A 22,989-nucleotide genomic window follows, 5' to 3' on the forward strand; every position below is an offset into this window, starting at 1 on the left:
CTGATAAAATGATGATTATTCAGTTAGTGAACAATAAATTTCATCAAGAGCTAATGAAGCTCTAGTTTTATGGATTAAGTCCAAAGTGAGTAATTAACTTATTCATGTCATACAGCTGGGTAGAAGAATCCTTGCATCCAACTTCGCTTCTTTTATCCACAATAAGTGTCACAAAATAGATACCTAACAAATAAACAGGAATTCACATTCACAAAGACACTTTGAAAAAGCATCTAACACCCTTAATCATTATCATAATTTGATCATCATAATAGCACATACAGGATTTTTAAAAGTATTTTCCTGCCCATTTTACAAATGGAAAAACTGAGCCCCAGAGAGGACTATTATTTGCCTAAAATCCTATGACTACTAATGACAAAACTGACTCAAACCCAGATTTACCCAATTTCCCCTATACCATATTGTATCAGAGCACAATTAAAAGAGCAGAGAATCTAGGTTCAAATCTTATCTTTAATTGTTACTACCTGTGATACTTAGACAAGTTGCTTAAGTTTCCTGGCCCTCAGTTTACTTATTCATAAAATGAGGGAATTGGATTAGCTAGCCTCTTTCTTTTCTAGCTCTAGATCTATGATCCTTTCAAATATAAATTGTCTTTGTAGAAATATATATTTATATAGTGTTTTAAAGTTTTCAAAGTAATAGGCTTTTATTATACAAATAAAGTAGGTATTATTATCCCCCATTTTTTAAATGCCTTGCCCTTGGTCATCCAACTAATAAGTTTCTGAGAAAGGATACAAACTAAAGTCCTTCTTGTTGATATGTCCAGGATTTTCCATTAAGGTTCCCTGAAAGAAGCAAACCAAATCAATGGATTTGGAAATTGGGAAAATATTGATGAACTACAGGTCAAAGACATTTGCATTTCCTAATTAGATCAAAACAGTAGAATGTAAGAAGAAATGGTTTCATTTCTTTTAATGTGGTCCTAGTAGTAGCACATTACAGGCACCCAATTACAGGAATTGAATCAAATAGTGCTACACACATGCCAGTATTGATGAAAGATGGTTTGTTATAAAGCAGGATGAGAAAGGTATAGAAATTGAAAGTTCACCTGTACAGAGACAGAGGTGGGAAACATAATGTAGTACATTAAGAACAGCTAGCAGAGTCATTTGACTGGAATGGATGGATAGTACAAGAAGGGGAATGATATGAAATAAGTACTTTGGCCAAGATACAGATTTCACATGAAATGGTCTTTTCCAGTTTCAAAATTCATTTCTACTCAACTTGAGGTACCAGATGGATCCAAAAGAATCAAAGTGCACGTTTACTATTTATCACTTCCCTTCTGATTAGAACTTAGCCTAAGTCTCTCCTAAAGACTCTTTTGTAGAACCTACTATTCAGTTCACCAAGCAAAAAGAAACTACCATAGTGATCTTTAGTTTTATCTCAAGTAGTCTTAAAGATTGTTAAAATATACTGAAAGAAAATGAATAGCAAATGCTTTACCATCTTCCTCACCCTCTCTAAGAAAAAAAAAATTGCCTGAAACACTATCTAATCTGCAATAAAATCATAGATTCTTAAAATTGAGGGACGCCTTAAAGGTCATTTTGTCTAATTCTCTATGTAGTGAAAGAATTTTCTCTAACAGATATTTCTGATAAGTCTCTGTCAGTCTCTACTTGGTTAAGGAAGTCACTACATCAAGAGGTAGTCCCTTCCAGTCAGAGAGAATTAATTTCAGGAAGTTACTGCTTCTGTTGAACTGAAAACATACTTCCTTGTGGCTTTCAATCATTGCTCCTCACTCTAATTTCTGGCACTAAGCAGAATATTTCTCATAGCTCTTCCAAATGATAGTTATTTAAATACTTAAGGACATGTTCCCCCTTAAGCCTCTTTTGCTCTAAGCTTCGCATCCTCCTTTCTTTAGCTGATCTTTAGCTTTTTTGAATTTCTGGTCCTCCTACCATCCTAGTCACCCTTCTGGATGGATTCTAGCTGGTGCATTTCTTTTTGGAACTAAACATAACACTCCAGACAGATCTGACCAGGACAAAAGAAGAAAGAAAACAAGCATTTATTAAGTATGTACAATGTGCTAGACACAGCACTACTAACTTTTTCCAAATATTACTTCAATTGATTCACAAGAGAATCCTGATACGTAAGTGCAATTCACATCCCCATTTTACAGGTGAGGAAACTGAGGCAAACAGATCCTGGATCACATAGCTAATAAGTATCTGAGGTTGCATTTGAACTCAGGTCTTCCTGACTTTAGATCCAGTATTTTATTCATCCCATCACTTTGTTTCCTTATTTTTGTGACCCACCCCAAAGATGGATGCCTAAATCATACAAGATAAATGAGATACTCTGGTTAAAGGCTTCCCTAGAAGGATATTCTTCAGTTCCTTTTGGTTACCTGTTATAATTTTTAACATATTCAAACGCACCCAGCATTTTATTAAGTAGTTTTTGTGAAGGCGTCCTTTGACTTAGCACTGTGAAGCTACAGAGACAAATAAACTGACCCCTGCTTTTGAGGAACTGATAGCCTAAAATAATGATGAGGATAATAATAGTAACTTGTATTGACAGAGAACCTTCAGGTTTGCTAAATGTATTACATTCATGGGTTTATAGAAGTCTCACAATAATCCTGTGAGATGGTTGCCACAGCTCTTACTGTTCTCATTTTATAGAAGAAGAATATGATATTCAGAAAAGAAAAGAGATTTGCTCATGAGTGCTCATTTAGTGCTAGGGGGGAATGTGAAGTTACTCAAATCTTCATGATTCTAAGACTAATACTTTATCTAGGACTCCACAACACAACACTATAAATATAAATAACTTGTAATACAATATAATTCATAAAAATCAGAGAGGCACAAGCTGCATACTATATGAACTCTGAGGAAGCAAAGGTTATTTACTGGAGCAGTCAGAGAGGACTTCTGGAGGAGGTGATGCTTGAGTTAGGTTTTAAAAGATAAAGAGGGAATAGATGGGAGAGAGAATGTAAGAGATAAAGAGTACATAAAGATCGGGGGAGCAAAGATATAGAGGTAAGAAAGGTGAGGACATTTATGGATGACACTGAATCATGCTTTGGTTCGAACATCGAGAAGGTCTAAGAGAAGAGTGTGATAAAGTTGGACATTTTTGGTGGTAGGGGAAGGTGTAGTTTAATGTAAGGTAAACATTGATAGCAACAAACTTGATAGGCAATAGAAAGCCTTTGAAGTGCTCTGAGTAGAAGACTCAATCTATGTTTTAAGAAAGTATGTAATGTGTTCAGAAGAGATTGTAAGACTAGATAATTTAAGCTATGAGGAACAATAAGTTGCAGTTACAGAGAACTAGATTGTGGAAAAATGTAAGGATGAACTTCCTAAATAATTAAAACTATACCAAAGTAGAATAAGCTGTCTTGGAAAATAGTAACTTTCCTGTCACTTGGTAGGGGTTGGGGTTGGGGTATATAGAAGAAGAGACTAGATGGCCATTTGTCATGGTATTATTAAAAGAATTCCTGTTCAGGTATAAATTGTGTTTACAACTCTGGGATTACTTTATTGGTTATCTAAAAGGATTTCCTTTGTCTCTAATTTCTTTCTTCCTCTTTATATGCTATATTTCATTTTCTTTATTCTTTTTTATTTCTGTCATTTTTGTCTTTCCTTTCTTTTTCTTTCTTCTTTCCTTCTTTATTGCCTCCCTCTTTCCCTCTTTTCCTAATTCACTTCTTTTTTCTCTCTCCCCAAAATAGCCATCTTTTACCAATAATCCTGCCTGTGTAAGCAAAGAAAAGTATTTAAGCAAAACCAGTACTGTGACTGACTGAAATTGTACTGCTTCAATTAAATCTTGTGGGTCCTTTTCCCATCAATAAAGATCACAACCCTCTCCAAGCTGTTTTAAATGATGTCACAAACTGCTGTGGCCAAAAGCATCCATTCTCTGTAGGGCAACCCTCTGATGGTAAGCCTCTCTGCTCTTAATTAAGCTGGTTCTCAGATGACAGGAACATATTCCATTGCCTCCTCTGTGCTCATAGCTTTTCCAACTAAATGAGACTTGTCAGAGTTTTTCCTCCACTGATAAATCCTTTGAGAACTCAGGGTCACCTCCATGCCAAAAGGACATACCAGAAGACGGTATCAGTGGAGAAATAACAATTATAGCAATAGCAACTCACCTAGATATTCTAGGTTGCATTTGAAGCCCTTTACAATCTGGCTTCAACTATATTCTCAGTTATTTATTATTCATTATTCCTCCTTTTATTACAACTGACTTGATATTCCCCAAAGTCCACATTACCTCTCTCACTTCTGGAACCTTGCATAGATTGTCTACCATTCCTCATCCCCCTTACCACTGATTCTCAGAATCTCTTCAGGGCTGTTCATATAACATTTTTTATCAGAAGCCTTTTCTGTCTCGTTCTGTATGTCTGTGTCCATCTTTCTGTCTTTTTTGGTTTTGCTGTCTCTGTCTCTCTGTTTTCTTCCCCATCTTCTCTCTCCCTCCCTCTTTCCTTCTCTCTCTCTCTCTCTCTCTCTCTCTCTCTCTCTCTCTCTCTCTCTCTCTCTCTCTTTCTCTTTCCCTCTCCCCCCCACCATCTGTTTCTCCCTCTAAAATTATTGTATATATAACTAATTGTTTACATATTGGAATCCCCTAATAGAATGTGATTTTCTTGAGGGTAGAGATTGTCTCTCCTTTTGTCTTTTTCCCCCTAGTACCTAACACTGTCTCTGGTACAAGGTGGTGTTTAATAAATGTTTGTTAGAAGAGAGTGGAAGGCAAACTATGGGAATTTCCATTGACCTCTGCTGAGCTCCTCTGGAAATTCCTGGGGACCTTTGTCAGGACCTATAGCAATTCTCTATATATGACTTTGGCAGTGGCAAGATTCCAATAAAGACAATTTCCTTTTTCATGATGGCCAATTACTCAGGCTTCTGCTTTGTTGTGAATGCAGATGAAGGCCTTGCTCAGTCCAAATGAGCTTGCTGGGTCAGGAGAGACATTTTCATCCAAATTGCTGTAGCACAGTTTCCATCCTGGGAACATTTGTGCCTGTAGTTTTTCTAAGCCTCATTAATTTGGCTGCATTTGCACATTATTATTATTTATAAGTTTGCAGATAAAATTTAAACAATAGCATCATAATTAATGTGTGAAATATAAGTACACTATGATAATAAATAATGGAATGTTTAATACTAATAGCAATAATAGTTCATGTGCCTGAGATGATTTATGGTTTCAAAAGACTCTCAGAGCTGTGCAAGAGTATAATAAGTTGCCTCAGAAAATAGAGAACTCCCAGGTATTGGAGGTCTTCCAACCTGGATGGCCACATGTCAGGAACAATGTAGAGGAGACTCTTCTCCAGGTACATTTTTTATTAGGTGTCATGGAGTCAGGTAACAGTCCTTCCTCATACACTTGGTAATTGTATAAGTTATTTTGTGTTCCACTCTCCCCATCCATGACATAAAGAGGTTGATTGAACTTGATAACTTGTAAGATCCTTTCAAACTTGAAATCTGTCCTTCTATGTTTCTATCACTTCCCTTCCATCTCTGATAAAATGTGATTCTCTTATTTTTTTATTCCTATCACCTTCCTTGAGCTTCTTAATTGTAATGTAGAGTACCTGAGGGGGAGTAGTAGAAGATATGAGCAGAAGGGGAGAATAATGCCAGATTGTGGAAGAGTTCCATTGCCAGGCTAAGGATGATGACTCAAAATATGGCTGTCTGTATTCTAGGCACAGAGGCAGGAACACAATGAGTCATCCACATTGGCTAGAGCATTGAGTGTATGTGGGGGAGAAAAAACTGGAAAGGTAAACTGAATATAGATTGTTAAGGGACTTGAATGAGAAGCTGAGGAATTTGTATTTACTTCTACAGACAATAGGGAGTTACTGACCGTCTTTGAATAGGGGAGTGGTGAGGTCAGGCCTGAGCATTAGAAAGATTACTCTCACATGTGGAAGATGGATTGCAATGAGGAGAGATAGGACACAGGGATGCTTATTAGGGGATTATTATAATACTCCAGGCAAGAACTGATTGGGTTGTTAATAGGATGATAACCACAAGAGTGGAAGAAAAAGAATATATGTGAGAGATATTCATGTCCTGCCTTGGAAAAGAAAACTATTTGATCCCAGTTGCTACTTTTGAGTCAATGAACCATTGAACACTCAGAATTCTCAAAGAAGAGAATTTTAAGTGTTTTAGAGAAAATCCACCACATAGATCAATCCACTAAATAGATCAAATGACTGTATCTTTTTATTATAATCCAATCAGGAACAGTGACTCAAAATCCTTAACCTCCATAGAAAGTATCCTCTCAAATTCCTGCAACACCATCACTCACCTGCTCCCTAGATTTCTTCCTGCAATTCATTCATTCATTGAGCCACTGGTTGCCCAGCAACAGCAATAGAATTTCTATGTTTGCTTCAAGATCCTGGGAAAATCTTGTTCTTTGATTTTATATCAGTAAAAATAGAAAGGGAAGCAGTGTGTGTGTGTGTGTGTGTGTGTGTGTGTGTGTGTGTGTGTGTGTATGTGTGTGTGTGTGTGTGTTATGATAGAAAGAATGGAAGACCTGAGTAGGAAAGTTCTTGGCCCATGTTTGGGGCCTTTAACTTTCTAAGACCTGGGACAGGTTCCTGATCAATTAGAGCCTTTGCTTCTTAACCTGTAATATGAAGAAGTTCCACTCTGTGACTTTGAAGATCCTTTTTGACTCTTAAGTATTCTGGGTCATGAGATTCCTTCTAGCTCTAATTGTTCTACAATGCCAGAAGGGAAGAAGAAAAAAGGAGGCTAGAAAAAGGAATCAAGATTATACCTTGAGGCAAGATAAAGGAGCTTATTCCGTCTTGGGAGGTGACAAAAGAAAGAACTGATTTGGCATTTTGCCTTGACTGTAGGGAAGGAAGTCCCCCACATGGAAATTTAGCAGGTCTTCCACACTATTACTTATACATTACGTCTTGATAGTTCACATTTATCACGTTTCTAGTTTATGAAAACCCAATGAGTTGGATTTTCGAAGTTTTCCTAATCCCCATTTTTTTTGATGAGGAAACTGAGGCCCAGGATCATTTAACCAGGAAGTATTGATGCTTAGCATTTTGCTCTTGTCAGAGAAAAGTGTAGTAAGGCTCAGGGATGGAGGAGAACATGAAGTACATAGCAAAATTTTCACTGCAATAACTATTTTGTCAGAATTTAAGTAACAACTGAGGTAACTGGGAGATTGTTGCATTTCCCTAAGGTTAGAGTCAGTCAAATATATTGCAAGGGAACTTGATGATTCTTGTATACAGATGTTAGCTTGTCTGACCTTTGGTTCTCTTACAGCACTTCTGAGAAAATGGGAATGAGATTGGGGCTCTATCTAGGGTTTTTGCACTTTCCTGGCCCTAGCTGTCAAACCTATGGAAGAACGAGAACAGTCTGGTATAATCCTTATCCCTGCACCATGTGATTCTTCAACTGGGGTCTTCAAATCCAGAACACCACCTTCCTCTTAGGAAGAGCTGAATGATAGGACTGAGTTTGCTATACCTAAGGTTGTGGCACTCAGAGACAGAAAAGAGTCTAAAACTGGAATCTGAGGTCCTGAATCTGAGCCTTGGTTCTGGTAATTACTATGTAACATTGGACAACCCCTGAAACCATTTCATCTGTAAAATGGGAATAATAGTATTTATCCTCCTCACTTCACAGTGTGATTAAGATTAAAATCTTTGTAAATTATAAAACAATATCATATTAGTGCTACTGTTACTTTCCTTTGCAGAAATACTCTTTGGAAAAGAAACTATATAATGTATGCTAGTACTTTCACTAGAATAATTGTGGGAGATATTGAATAATAGATGAGAACTTGTTATATATCAATCAAATAAAACTAGAGTGATGGAAATTAAATGCATAGGTTCCAGTCTTGTCTGATATTGGTTGTAAGAAACTGGAGCTACAGGACTGGAGACTGCCAAGTCCCAAGGTGCCTGATTTCTGGTTGTCTCAAAAAAAATCCCCAAAACTGAGTCTGCCAGGAAGGAAGGAAGGAAGGAAGGAAGGAAGGAAGGAAGGAAGGAAGGAAGGAAGGAAGGAAGGAAGGAAGGAAGGAAGGAAGGAAGGAAGGAAGGAAGAAAGAAAGGAAGGAAGGAAGGAAAGAAGGAAGGGAAGGAAATAAGGAAGAAAGGAAGGAGGGAGGGAGGGAGAGATGAAGGAAGGGAGGGAGGGAGGGAGGGAAGGAAGAAGAGATGGAGAGAGGGATGGAGGAAGAGAAGAAGGAATTTTATTTGAGATGAGTAAGGAGGACAAATACTATTATTCCCATGAAGGGGCAAGAAAAATATGGAAAGAGAAAGGGGAAAGAGAAAAGGGCAACATCAGTCATGCCAACTACTTCCCCCCATCCCTTGCAAACTGTACAAGTGGAACATCTAGTGGAGGTCTTGACAGAGAGGAAGGTGGTGGCAACACTACTCCCTTGATAATGTTCCAAGTAAATAAGAAAGGTTTCAAGCTCTCAGAAAGTCTTCCATTCCCAATTTCAGAGTCTGAAATTGTGGGTTAGCAGTCTTCCCAAGTCCTTGGAGCAGAAGAGCCTCCTCCTCCAAAAGGCTGGAAGGGCAGCCTTAAGATATGCTTAGTCCTCTTTGGCTGTATGGATTCAAAGGCTTCATTAAGAGACTATTATCCCTCTCTCAGGGCTAGATTTCTACACAATCTGCTTAGGGAGCATAAACAATAATTAGTTACATAAAGTAGTGACAAAGAAGTTACAGACACAAATTAGCAAGAAGGCTGAAGGCACAAAAGGACCATTACTTAGGAGGAGCAAGTAGCTTACCTGACAAACTTGAATTTTGGGAGAGATTCCAAAAGGCCAATCTCTCTAGGAGAGAGGTTGTGCTGCAAGCTGACACAGCAATAGCAACAGGACATAATGCTGGAGTAGGCTTGAAGTCAGCATGCATGTTTTTTATCCTGGAAAGGATAATCAGATTGCTGAAATCCAAACATTTTATGTTTTGGGTATTCCCCTGGACTTCATCCTCTCCCCAACTACAGCCCACTAACTGTGACTGAGAAGGAAATAAAGTATGACTTGTTCTTGGTGAACCCATCTTGGTTCCTAATGATTACTGCTTTCCTTTCTATTCTGACCACAAAAGTACAGAAATCCCAGAACTGTAACCCTAAAAAGGACCTCATATTGTATCTGATGCAATGCCTTCATTTTCCCTTGACAAAATTCAGACTCAAGAAGATAAATGGTTTGGACAGGGTGATACAATAAGCTAATAGCGGAGTCAATATAATGAGTTCAAGGCCAGTGCTTTTCCTATAATAACAGGAACAAGGGAAACTATCTTGAAATGCAAAGTAGGAGAATAAGATTCCCCATTACATGGGTGTTTTAACAGAGACTATATGATTACATGTGAAGGATACTGGAGAGGTGAATCCTGTCAAGGTATAGGCTTAACTATTTAGCCTCCAAGGCTTCATTTTTTCTTCCAGATACTATAATTCTAAGAAGGGTAAGAATCTCAAGATTCTGGACTAAGTTGTGCTTCTGAGAATACTAGCTTACAGAGAAGCCACCACCTTCTCCCCCTACCAGCTGCTGCTTTGAATTTTTAGAAATCTGGAAACTTTTCTGTTTCCTAGACTGTTCCTCACTCACAGAGGCAGGAGGATAAAGATGCCATCAGTGGAGTGATCATTAAACAAACTCTAATTAAAAAAAATGATTATAAGAACCAGGCTCAGGCTCTACATAAATGGAGGGTAGGGCAGGATCTGTTCTTGACCTCAAGCATTGAGTAGGCTCAGCTGTGCCAGTAGAGGAAGGGAACCATGCTGGGTTTTCACTATGGAATACAAATGATGGTAATAATGATAACAATAATATGATATGTTATATATAACTCCTTTGTCTTGTATCCAATGCTCTCTATAATATGCTACCACTCTTTTCCCTCTTCAATCCATCCTTTATATTATAGGCTCAACTCCTTCATGAATGAATCTGGTCATATCAGTCCTCTGCTCCAAGCTCTTATATAGCTCCCTAGTCTTACAAGTTCAAATGCTTTTACCTGCAATTCTAAGTGCTACAGCACTGGTGTCATCCTGACTCCTCAGTGCTTTTCTTCATAGATTTTACACTGCAGAAAAAAAGAGATACAGTTTCATTTTTGCCATTGATCATTCCCTGAAATTTCCTACCTCTGTGTCTCTAGTCCCTTTGTTTCCTGTACCTGTAATACCTTCTCTTATGACATTTCCTCTGGAGTTCTCTCTCCCCTTTAACTTTCTACTCAAAGTCTATGCCCATTGGAGTTTAATCTCTGACTACACATCTCATGGGATCTCCTAGGGCTCTTTACATTTCCCTAACATGTTATGTTGCATATTATGTCATGTTTGACTCAATGAGCATGGGTATTATGTCTTGTCTAAACATTGCACTTCTATCAGTCCCTAGCAAAGAGTTTTGTTTATAGTAGTTGATTAATGAATATGGACTGAACAACTAAATGAATATAATGCTTTATGTGAATTTTGTTATATAGTTTTAGGACCAAAGAACCATAGATTTGGAGATTAAAAGATCTTAGAGGTCATCTAGGATAGTCCCCTTCATTTTGCAGATGAGGGGTTGAGTGACTTGATCGATATCTCACACATAGCAATTCTTTCCAAGGAGTATTCTATCCTTTCTCAGGTCTCACATATACTGTACTCTGGACTGAATAATTCCTTGCATCGTTACCCCAAGGACCCAATTTTTTTTAGCCTTATCTCTTTCCTAGCTTGATTTGAGCATTTTATTTCAGTTCTAAGTCTCTGAGTCTTTGATCACCACATCCCTGCTCACTCCAACTGCTTTTAAGGCTATTATGTGGCAAGCAGGCAGACCCATTGTTTGCCTTTGAAGTCTTATTTTGGGTTTCCTTTCTCTAGTTCATGTCTTTGCCTCCATTCCTTTTCCTTCTGTTGCTGTGTCATATTTCTAACAAGCAAAATTGGTGTATATTAGAGTTACCGTGCATTTTTTTTTCTCTTCTAAATACTCCTGTCTATCTATACTACTGTGGGGCAATGGAATCACACAGTTCTCTATGGTATCTGATTTTGGGGATCCCTTTCTCTCTTTGGTTCTCAACTTTCTTTCCAGTAAGATGTAGAGTTTGAACTCTAAGGTCCCTTCCATATCTACTATTCCATATTCCATTCACTTGAGATCCCACCAACTTTGGCGTTCCATCATTCAGTGCCTACAATTTCCCTACTCAAAAACTTTCATGGCTCCCTATTCCTTAATGTATTTTATTTCCTCTGCCATCTGGTCTCACTCCACTTTTCTAACTTTGTCATACTCCACTGAAGTACACTATACAAGCTTCAGTCTGCCAAATACATCTCCCACTCTTATTCCCCTATCATTTTCATTCTCATGCCTTTGACTTCTGTCTTCATCTATCATCAAAGTCCTGTTCAAATGCTCCCTTCTATTAGAGTCTTTTCCCAGTCCCATATAATAGATTAGAAATTCTCTGAAGGAATTATGCCATTTTTCATTTTCCTATCTCCTCCTCTCCCATTGTGGTATATTGGGCCTGACATAATCTCTTACTTGTGGGTAATTGATTTACCAGTGTTTATTATAACACATTTCTGATTTCTCAACCTGCAAGGATCTTATGCATATCATTCCATGACCCTTCCGTACGTAAAGCATCAACCCAATGAACTCAAAGCCTTCCTTAAGGGCTTTAAATATTTCATGGATACCAAGGTAACATTTGATCTCATTTTTATCCTTTGTTCTGAATATAAGACCAGCCCACATCTTTCCTTAATCATCTGTGTTCTCAAATAATGGTAGGTGTAGGTAGTCTGCAACAATTAATTGTTGCAGACTACCTACACCTACCATGAGATTTTCCATTGTTCTCTAAGGTCATTTGCAATTTTGATTCTTCAGAGGCTACAGTGTCCCATGATTTGTAGCCATAGATAGCATAATCAGGAGTACTGGATGTTTAAAAAGATAGTTTTTTTACAGCATAAAGAAGCTTAAGACTATTGAAAACACCATTTATTTCTTGAGTAAAACAGATTCCCCTCTTCTTCCCCAGTCTGTTTCTGAGCTTTGCTTATTGTGTGTGAGCAGTGTTCAAACAAGTTATAGTTACTGATAGAATAACCCATCTAACTTCTTGTCATATTCTGGACAATACTAATTCTTTATTATACTTGGATTTTTCCATTGTAGATTTCTAGGCTGCTTTTCTTTCATTAGCTGTGGAACTTATCAAGGATACTCATGAAAATTCCAGTATGAACATAATTGGAGCTATGACATCTGCAAATAGGAATAGCTGGAGAATTTTCCCAAAGTGCATTCTCAGTGACAGGAGTGATTTCAATGTGGGCAAACATATGCCTCCTTTGATTGATAATGACAGAGTATTGTTGAACAAAAATCTGCTTTCATCTGAGTGTAACCGGAAACTGGGGACTTCCCAAGAAAGTCATTTGAAGAGAACCCCAAAACTTAAATCTCTCACTTGATAATTCCAGACCCAATTTCAAGAGTCTGTTAATCTTAAGGCTCTGGAAAAGAGAACAAAAGACTTGCTCCTCTAGTAGAAATATCTGATCACCAGGACCTTTACTTAACTTCTTAGAAGAAGTTAACTGATTAATGAACTGGAGACATTCTAAGGGATTTGTAAACTGTAATCTCTCCTTGGTTATGTTCATTTAATGGGTTACTTACCCCTAAACAAATATCTTTATGAGGGGATTATATGGTTTCTTATAAAATCATTAACTAAAGTAGATTGAGATTTAATTTATCTGGGAAATGAAATAGGGTAAACAGTTGTAAGCAGATGTAAAACTGACCATCATAAAATTCAGGTCAAAATTTATCAAGTTCATGTTACTTCTAAGCATTATTCTTGTGGTCACGACTATATAACTCATTTCAATCTCTGTGGAAATTAACCTCTCTAGACTGGTTTGGAGTTCAGTCTGGAGATGTTTGTTTCCTGCAAGTTGCTAAAAATAAATATTTCTATTCTTCATTTGAGATATCTCTTAGTATTTGTAAATTGGATTTGCTGTACCATACACATCCATCAAGAAACATTGTATGGGAATACCTGTTTGAAAAGATCTTTAATATTATGTTTTGCTGTATCATATAAAATAGTTTTGGGGGAGATATGGTATTCCATAACTAAAAACAGTGAGATTTCCCAGTCTCTATACTTCTTTGTCTATTTTATGCCATAAACAAAAATTGAAGAAACAAAAAGTCTGGCCATTCTCATTTCATATTTTCATTAAGGATGCCCTTGGACATGTGTGTAGACCCTTCTTATTTTATAGAATTGCATTTTATAGAAGTTCAAATGAAGTATATGGATTAGTAGTTGTTAACATCTCTTGGTTGTCCTTTTAATTTTTATTTTTGGTAATAAAGCCATCTGTGATTTTTTTTATCCTTTTGATTTCTCCCCCTTTTGAAGAAAATCCATGTGTACAAAAATAGTCATAGCAACTCTTTTTATTATGGCAAAAGTCTGCAAACAAAGCAAATGCTTATCATTTTGGGAATGCTGAAGAAATCATTGTATATCAATGTAATATGATTATGTAATATTATTTTCCCATAAGAAATAATAAAAGGGATGATTCCATAGAAAACTGGGAAGATTTGAATGAGCTGATGCAGAATGAAGGTAGCAGAATGGTGAGAAAATTTATGGAATAACAACCACATTATAAAAAAAAAAAAACAACTTTAGAAAACTTAAGAACTCTGATCAATGCAATGAACCAAATTTGATTCCAGAAGACCAAAAACAAAACATACTACCCACCTACTAATAGAGAGATGGTCAAATCTAAGTGACAGAGATCTAGCTAGCTAACTAGCTAGAATGTATACAAGAAAAGATATAGAATATATAAGAATATATATGACATGTAAAATATGTGGATTTGTTTTGTTTTATTATACTTAATAGTTACAAGGATTGTGTTTTTCTTTTTTACATGCATGAGATGGGGAGGGGGATTTAAAAAGAAAGGGAAGCTAGTGATAGTTTTGAATCCCCAAAAAGAAAAGATAGAAAAAGAGTATCATCAAAGCATTTTAAAAAAAATAAACAGAAGGAAATACAGACAAGCAAGGCAGTTTTGAAAATAGTATATTGAATTCCTTTTTTTGAAAAGGAAGCTACACATAATAATCACAATTTCACATATAATCTTTTTTGTTCTTCTTTGTGTATGGAAATGCTTGTGTTTGGGGCATTTGTGAAATACAGAATTTAAAACATGAAATAAATGAAATCTCCCCTTCTTTTAGATATTTTGAAAATTGATCTCTCACTGTCCCTATAATTGGGTTGCCTCCAATATGGATTTCTTCCATGTGTATTTGATCAAATAGAACCAGATGCTCTTCCCAACTTCATCTTTTTAAATGCCAATTCCATTTACTCATATAGCACTTGGATACTAAGTTATTTAGAATCCAAATGTGGTGGATCTACTGTTTCTCTTATAATAAGAATACATCATTATCTAAACACAGGTCAATCTGTTCCGTTTCATATCTATACACTGTCCTCATCCTAGATTCATCCATAAATGATTTAAATTATGTAGTTTAGTTGCATCTCATAAAAATTTTCTGTAGACTCATTTTTTCCTCTACTGCATTTCCCTATCTTGTAAGGAAAAACAATGCATAATCTGTTATCTTCCACTGCAATGTTTTGCAAAAGAGCTTCTAAAGTCTTGCCATTAATTGTAACGTCTTTCCATTTTGCAACAAGTGTCCACTGGCTTAGGTAGTTTCTGAGGTCTTTTGGTCTCCTTATTATAACAATTGCTTATCCCAATAGAGTATGAGCTCATTGAGGGAAAGGATTATTTCAATTTCTTCTTTGTATTTTTAATAGCTAGCATAGTGCTTTGCATATAATGAGTTTGTAATTTTTTTTAAGTGAATTAAATGAAGATCGGTCAAGCTGAAGCTTCAGGAATTGCATGTAATATCTCACTTTTATCATCTTTTTTTCTCCTCTAATTTTTTATTTTACTCTTAAAAAGTGATAATCTGACTTCCCATATATTCAGAACTGAATCTCATGTTGGTAACCATTCATTTCTTATCATTGAAATATAATGATTTCTTCTTCTTTTTTTTCCCTTAGTATATAATGTTTTGTATTTTTATCTATCATCTTTTACTTCCCCTATTGAAAAAATTATTCATGACTCTGAATAGTCTACATTCAATTTGCCTCTTTTGTTTCATTCTAAGCCATATTTTCCAGCCTGCCCTATACATACTTTCATATTGAGGTCGTTGAAATCATTGCTATGATTTCAAAAGTCTTTTTGGAATTTAATTTTCTATAACAGATGTAAGCACATAAGTTGCTTTTTTTTCTTCATAGAAATTGGGCTTATCATGAGCACTGCAGGGAAAGATGGCCAAGGAATGCATAAACGATGTTTCTAGTTGCCAATGGACACCTGATGAAGCTGTTTCCACTTCCTTTATTTTTCTCTTTAAGGAAAACGTGTGAGCCATCCTTTTATTTAGTTGCAAATCTTTTTTTCCTTCTAGTTTTATTTATAGTCAAAATGTCCATATGGATGTGGTTCAATTCCACCAGTAGCATATCAACTCATTGTTTGTTGGGCAAACATAACATATCTATAGTACTAAAATTTTAAATAATGTTTGAAGATTGTATAAAAATTTATTCTTAGAACCTTATGTTTCCTTTTATTCTACTCTGCCACCATTGCTATGGAAGCTAAAGTGGACTGCACAGAACCATGGTCTATTTTGTATTTTACCCAGTATTTCAGCACTAGTAATAGTGTTGATTCTCTAAAAAGAAAAGACAGGAAAGAATATCAATGAAGCATTTTTTAAATGAACAGAAGAAAAATCAAAAGGAAAAACAAACAAGTAGTTCAATTTTGAAAGTAGAATATTGAATTCCTTTTATACTTTTAAAAAAAGGGTCATCATTTAAAGACTAAATTGATTGGTGATGAGCCTCTGTGAATGTAATTAGGCTGATTCTTGGACAGTAGACTGATACTGGCTACCACTGGGACCATAATTGAGGCCTTTTTCAGTGTTCTTCTTATAAGTGGCACAGTAGTTAGAGTTCTGTCTCTGGAATAAGGAAGGCCTAAGTTCATATTCAGCCTCAGATCCTAGCAGTGAGACCCTGTTTGCCATAGTTTCCTTATCTATAAAATGGGAGAAATAATAGCACTTACTTCCCAGGGTTGTTATGAAGATCAAATGAAGTTATAGCACAGTTACTGATATATAGTAGGCACTATATAAGCACTATTGTGATTATCATAAAGAGAATTCTGGTCTTTGAAAACCTGGAATTGCCTCCATGTTGTAATAAGGCAATAAAAGAAATTTGTCGATTTGAATTGAATTTGCTTGTTAGTCTTAGAAAACAAGTGTTTTCTTTTATTGTTGTTGTTGTGGCAATTGGGATTAAGTGACTTGCCCAGAATCACACAGCCAGGAAGTGTTAAGTGTCTGAGTTCAGATTTGAACTCAGGTCCTCCTGATTTCAGGGCTGTTGCTCTATCCACTGTGCCACCTAGCTGCCCCCAAAACAAGTGTTTTCTTTTGAAAATTGTTGCCCCATCTCCCCACATGAGATTTTTTGGCATTAAGAAGTACTGAATAAATATGAAAATAAAATTAAACTTTGGCCCTTAGAAGTTGTTAGTTCTAAGAGAAGTCTCAAAAGAAATCCAAAAAAAAAAAAAAAAAGCAATTTGAGGAGGGGTATCAACATGTGAAATGACAAAACATAAATCTTTGAACATTCAACAGGAAAGAAAAAGTGGCTACAGAGATTTTTTTTTAAGTTTAATAAAGATGATGGGTAAGTCTTACAACTGGATTAAAAAAATCAACTGCACAAGTCCAAGATGGGAGAGATGTGTCTAGATATCAGTTTATGTGAAAAAAAGATGAATGCATTTTAATTCATGAAAACTTCAGTGTATGTTAGTGGGTGATGCACTTCAGTATCATCCTGTTATTTCTTGATTTGTGATCTTGTAGGTGTGATTAGGTCTATCATCAAACGGAAATGGATGAATAATATATTTATTAAGCACTTACTGGGTACAAAGTACTGTACTTAGCTGAGAACATAAATAGAAAAGTAAGACAGTTTTTGCTTCCAGGAAGCCCACATTCTATTAGGAGTTGCTGTTCAGTCATTTCAGACTCCCTGGTTTGGTTGGCAAAGACTGCAGTGATTTGCCAGTTCCTTCTCCAGCTCCTTTTACAGATAAGGAAACTGAAGCAAACAGGGCTAAGTAACTTGCCCAGGGTCACTTAGCTAGTGCCTGAGATCACATTTGAACTCATGTCTTCTAGACTCCAGCCCCAGTGTTCTATCTACCTAACCTACCTAATCTTTCATGTTATCTACCTGCCCACCAATGGGGAAATAACATATATGTAAAAGTAATAACTGCAAGTCTGATGGAAAGGCCCTATGATCCTTTGGGTGCAATGGCAAAGCAGATGTTAAGAATGGTATTTTCACTGACAAAAATCATGCCAGTTTCTGATGTTAAATGATTTGACAGTGACAAGAACTTTTCTTTTCTGGCTCTTCAGGAGCTGTGGTTGTAGCCCCTGAAAGAGCAGCTGCCAGACTGCATTTGCACAAGGGTTACTTCCCAGAATAATGGATCAGGGCACTGAACTGGAAGCATTGTTCCTCCCGGGGCTCAGAATCCTGAGCTCAATCTCCATCAAGCTCTGGAAGAAAACAGCCTTCAAGGTGGTGGTAGTTTGACTTGCCAGGCACATTCTCCTCCCTGTTACTAAAGCTGTGTTGCAACCCCTCTATATATTCCAATCTTGCACAATGCTTGTCCATGTCTTTCTGAAAATTCTTCCTGGACATGCTCTAGCTGTGTGACCCTGGGCAAGTTACTTAACCCTGTTTGCCTCAGTTTCCTCATGTGCAAAATGAGCTGGAGAAGGAATTGTTTGCCAAGAAAACCATAGAGCCTGAGATGACTGAATGATATACCCAGTGTGCTAGAGGCCTTTATCTCATGGTAGCATAAAAAGACAGATGCCCTCTTAGGCTGAATTAATAGAAGCAGAGTGTCCAGACTGAGGGTTACTACTGAAGGTGATTGTTTTGCTTGCCTCTAAAGGCAGCTCAGTGACACAGGGATAGAAGACAAGTCCTGGAGTCAGGAAGACTTGAATTCAAATCTAGCCTCAGACATTTATTAGCTGTGTTCCTATGCTAGTCACTTAACCTGTTTGAGGAAACCTCATTTGTAAAATGAGTTAGAGAAGGAAATGACAAACTACTCCAGTATTTTGCCAAGAAAATTCCTCTGTTTGACTGTTTTCTCATGTGTTAAATAGAAATAATAATAATAGCATCTTCCTCTCCAGAATTGTTGTGAAGATCAAATAACTTGTAAAGTCCTTGGCATACAGAAAGTGTTTAATAAGTGCTTATTTCCCTACTTTCTCATTTACACTAATTAGACTATATCTGATATATCGAGTATCATGTTCTGTTCTAGATATTGCATATTAAGAAGGATAAAACTATAGTATATGCAAAACAAAGAGATTTGTATGAACAGAAGACTAGAAACCATGACCTATATGAGACTCATCTGAGCTGGAGCTAGTCTGCTTGAAGAAAATAATATCAAAGGCAGGCTTGGTCTTTGTCAGAAGGCTGTCATGTTTATTCTATTATTCTCTGGGAGGACAGAATGTGCCAGAATGGCAGAAGCTGCCAAAAAGTCATATTTCAACTTGTTATTTTAAAAAGCTCTAAAACCCAATGTACAGTTGTCCCCAAGTGGAATCAGCCACCTTCATAGGTAGAGAACTCTGTCATTGAAAGTATTTCAAGGACATTCTGGATAGGTATTTTGTTATGATTCCTGCTCAGGAATAGACTAGGTCCTTAGCAGTCCCTTCCAACTCAGATATCCTGTGAATCTCTTTGTCTGGGATATTTTGGAAAGGGCTCTGGATTGGGAATCAGACACTAGGACTCCTGCCCTGGCTCCACTACTTACCATCTATGAGGAAGTCACCTCTTCTATTGGACTCTCATTTTCTTTTCTGTGAAATAAAGAGTCCTTCCCACCTTTAAAACCTATTGCAGTTGGTATTCTGAACTTGGAATCAGGAAGATCTGAGTTTAAATCCCAGCTTAGACATTTGCCTGGCATATGGCATTATACAAATCGTTTAACTTCTCTAAATCTCAGATTCTCCATCTATAAAATGAGGGGATAGATACAGTGACCTCTCGGGTCCCTTCTAGCTCTAAATATATTATTCTATGATTTCTAACTAAATTAATCCAAAACCGTTTAAGAAAAAGAAATTGCTTGATCCTGAAGCTAAGGAAGAAATTCCAAGGAAAGCAGAGCTCTTTAACTTAAGGAAAAACCTAAGACAGCTGTTAACAATATTCCCCAAGGGGCCGGGGTGGGGGAGGTTGCCACAGGACCTTGCTCTGTTTCTGCATGTGCAGTTGCTCTTCTGCCTTAATTATCTCCGTTGCACTTGTGTTCAGTTCGATAGACAGATCTGCTTAATTAATGAGTTCTTCCTATGAGGGAATTTTACCAGTCGCTCAGCGTTCCAATTTTTGCTATTTCTAGCTCCTAATTGACATCTCCCAAATGAACCTTGAAATTGAACTTTGACCCCCTGTATTTGAAATAAGCACATTCTGGTATTGAAGACAGAGTCTAAGGCAGTTCTTTCCTTCTTTTAAAAACAGCAGGGCAATGATGAGCCTGTTCATGCCGAAGGTGTTGTTGAAGATAACTGAGATTCCCACTGAGAATTATAGGAGCCTCCTCCTTTGGGCCTACTTTAGCATGTCAGTGTGTATCTTGAAAGTCTTACTGAAATCAGGAAAGAAAATGTAGGTGTGGGGAAGAAGCAGCTGCTGCCAGTAGCCCTGCCAGGGTCACTAGTCTCTCTCCCACATTAGGGATATTTAAAGCCATTAAATAAAATTAAAGAGAAGCAGCGCTTCTTGGTTGGTGTTCTAGACTGGTCCCACCAATGGTGATTGCAGATTTAATTGCCTTAAAAGGAAGAAGTGTTAGAAAGCCAGGTGAGAGTTTCACTGCTGGGCAAATGTGCCCCCAGAGGTCTGCTGTTCCTGGGTCGCCTCCCCTGTGTGTCTTTTCCATTTGATTGTTATTGGTAATAAAAGAACATTCATGTAGTGGTTTATGGTAACAAATCCCTTTTTTCTCAATTGTCCCATTTGATTCTTACACCAATCCTGTCAGGGATGAAAGGTAAGAAATTATTATATCCAAAAGGTGCTAAAGATAGAACTGTTACCTCAGAAAGGTTGTGACTTAACTAACAATACACAGCTCGTTAATATTTCAGCTGGCACTTCAAAACAGGAATTTAAGTCCATTGCTCTTATTATTACATCTATCAGCAAAGGAACTTGAGTCAGCTTGCTTCCTGGAGACCAAACCAGGACATAGCAATGTCTTTTTCCAACCCAGGACAAAAGAATGTTCTAACTCCATCTGTGCCTTCCTTTCAATTCCTGGTAGTGTTTACAATAATAGAGCATAGAATTTCAGAACAAGAAGATACCACATAATATAGGATATCCAATCTAGGTAGCAGATTGGAATAAAAATTGCAAAATGCCAGATCTGGAAAAAAGCTATAGAACAAAAAAACAGAAAATGTTAGTAGTGCAAAACCTTTAGAAGATAAGAAGACTCTTAGGGTTGAGAAGAACTTTAGAACATATAACTTGTGAGTGGGAAGGGGTCTGAGAATGTACAACATAAAATGGGATAGCTAGAAGGGCTCTTAGAACTTAGAATTTAGGTTGTTGGAGTTGTAAGGAACCATAAAGACCATTTAATCTAAAGCTTTCATTTTTAAGAGGGAAAACCTGAAAATCAAAGAGAGTCAGTGGCTTGTCTTCCAAAAGCCAGGGTTAGAATGAGAAGAAAATAAGCATTTATATAGTAACTATATTATGTGGCAGGAGCAGCTGAATGGTGTAATGGATAGAACATCAGAGCTGGAGTAGGGGGACCTGAGTTAAATTTGGCCTTAGACAACACTACTTTGTGATACTAGGCAAAGTCAATTAACCCTCTTTGCCTCAGTTTCCTCCAGGTCAAGTCATCTAATTCACCTCATGGCTAAAGCAGCCTATTCCCTGGCAGGAGCAATGTGGAGGCCAAAGAAACTCATTATCTCCTAAATCAGTCTATTACAATTTAGGATAGATTGAATCATTAGCATTTTCTTCCTCGTGCTTACTGACCATCTACCTGCCTTTACCTTTCATCCAAAACTCCTACTTCTGTATTTTAAAGCCAATTAGAACAAATTTAATCCTTCTTCCACCTGATAGGTCTTTAAATACCTGACCTCATTGGCCTTCTTTTCCCCAGACTATATATCTTCAATTCCTTTAGCCAGTCCTACAGTGAAATTTTTCCATGTCTAATAGGACAAAATGGTTCTGAATTTTCTACAAGAACATTATCCTTTTAAGAAAATTTGAATGATAATATGGACTGTTCTCTATAAATAATGTCTACTGAATGTTTTTGGTAACTAACATGATATGACTCAGAGCTCAATGAGTAATCAGGAAGGCTAGCTTTGACCTTCAAAATGGTACATAACTTGAATTTTACAAAACTTATACTTTATAAATGACCAGACCTGAAACTGGAAATTAAAATTTTTTATATAGTTGGGCTTTTTAAAAAAACAGTGGTATACCTAAAAGTTTGATTCCCCAGTTTTGAAACTAATGATTTATAAATATACTCACATCAACAAGAAAAAAAAAAAGAGAATACTACAGTAGAATATACATGGAGGATTTTTAATGAGATAAAACTGTGATACTTTAAAGTCATAGGAAATTCTAGGAGATTTCAAAATGCCATCACTAAAAAAATTAACACAAAAACATATAAAATTTTATTTATAAATATTTTTAAAAGATTGTTACCCCATAAATTTTAAATATGTGATTATAATGAAGAAAATGGAGACAACAGTAGTAATGATAATGGGGGTAGTAATGTCAGTGGTATTGGTTGTAGTCATGGTAATGATTTTGATGATAAGGGTCTTGATGGCTAGTGATGGTAATAATGATATTAATGTTAGTGGTGGTAGTACAATGAGCTTGATGATAATGTGTGGTGGTAGTGGTGGTGGCGATGGCAATCGTGGTGAGAGTGGTGTTGAGAGTAGTGATGATGGTAGTAGTTAGGTACCAGTGGTGATAATGATGACAAAGTTGACTTTGTATAAGTTGAAAGTGAAGATATCTCTTCTTCCTTTTGGATTATTTGTGTGCTCACTAGCCCTTTTTTCCTTTCTGTGGTTTGCAGTTCCGGGGAGGGTTTCAGGTATGCAGAGAAGATTGGACTGCTCATCTTTCTTTCTGCAGTCATCCTAATGGCCATACTGGGGAACCTATTGGTGATGGTGGCTGTGTGCAGGGACAGACAACTCAGGTGAGCCTTCTTACATATTTTGTTTCATGTAATTTTCTGCTGACTTTGGTTTGAGGTCCAGAGACCATATTTTTATAAATTAAAAAAAAATTTATAAAATCACTGATTCAAAAATGATTGAGATAGGAGATGCATTAGAACATAGACTATTAAAGCAAAGTGCATGAAATATCAGACCTGGAAGGAACTTTAGAATATAGAACATAGAATTTCAGAACTAGGATTGAATTTAGAATGTAGAATGTCAGAATATACTTTAGATTTTATTTTTCCCCACTTGAAATCAAAACTGGATGGTCTATAG

General features: G+C 36.7%; 1 protein-coding gene and 1 long non-coding RNA gene across 2 annotated transcripts in view; one reads left to right on the plus strand and one right to left on the minus strand.

Annotated features, from left to right (window-relative positions):
• Positions 1-10,220, minus strand: part of LOC116421679 — a 35,797-nt gene extending 25,577 nt beyond the window's left edge. The window contains exons 1-2 of the long non-coding RNA XR_004232170.1: positions 10,151-10,220; positions 8,896-9,032 (exon numbers count right to left, since the gene is read on the minus strand). This is a non-coding gene — a long non-coding RNA (uncharacterized LOC116421679). The remainder of the gene's footprint in view (positions 1-8,895; positions 9,033-10,150) is intronic.
• HTR4 (5-hydroxytryptamine receptor 4) overlaps positions 1-22,989 on the plus strand; it is a 59,497-nt gene that overhangs the window by 17,297 nt on the left and 19,211 nt on the right. The window contains exon 2 of the mRNA XM_031953700.1: positions 22,560-22,685. Coding sequence (XP_031809560.1) covers positions 22,560-22,685 — 126 coding nt within the window. The remainder of the gene's footprint in view (positions 1-22,559; positions 22,686-22,989) is intronic.

Source organism: Sarcophilus harrisii, chromosome 2, assembly GCF_902635505.1.
Source record: "Sarcophilus harrisii chromosome 2, mSarHar1.11, whole genome shotgun sequence".
Lineage (NCBI taxonomy): Eukaryota > Metazoa > Chordata > Mammalia > Dasyuromorphia > Dasyuridae > Sarcophilus > Sarcophilus harrisii.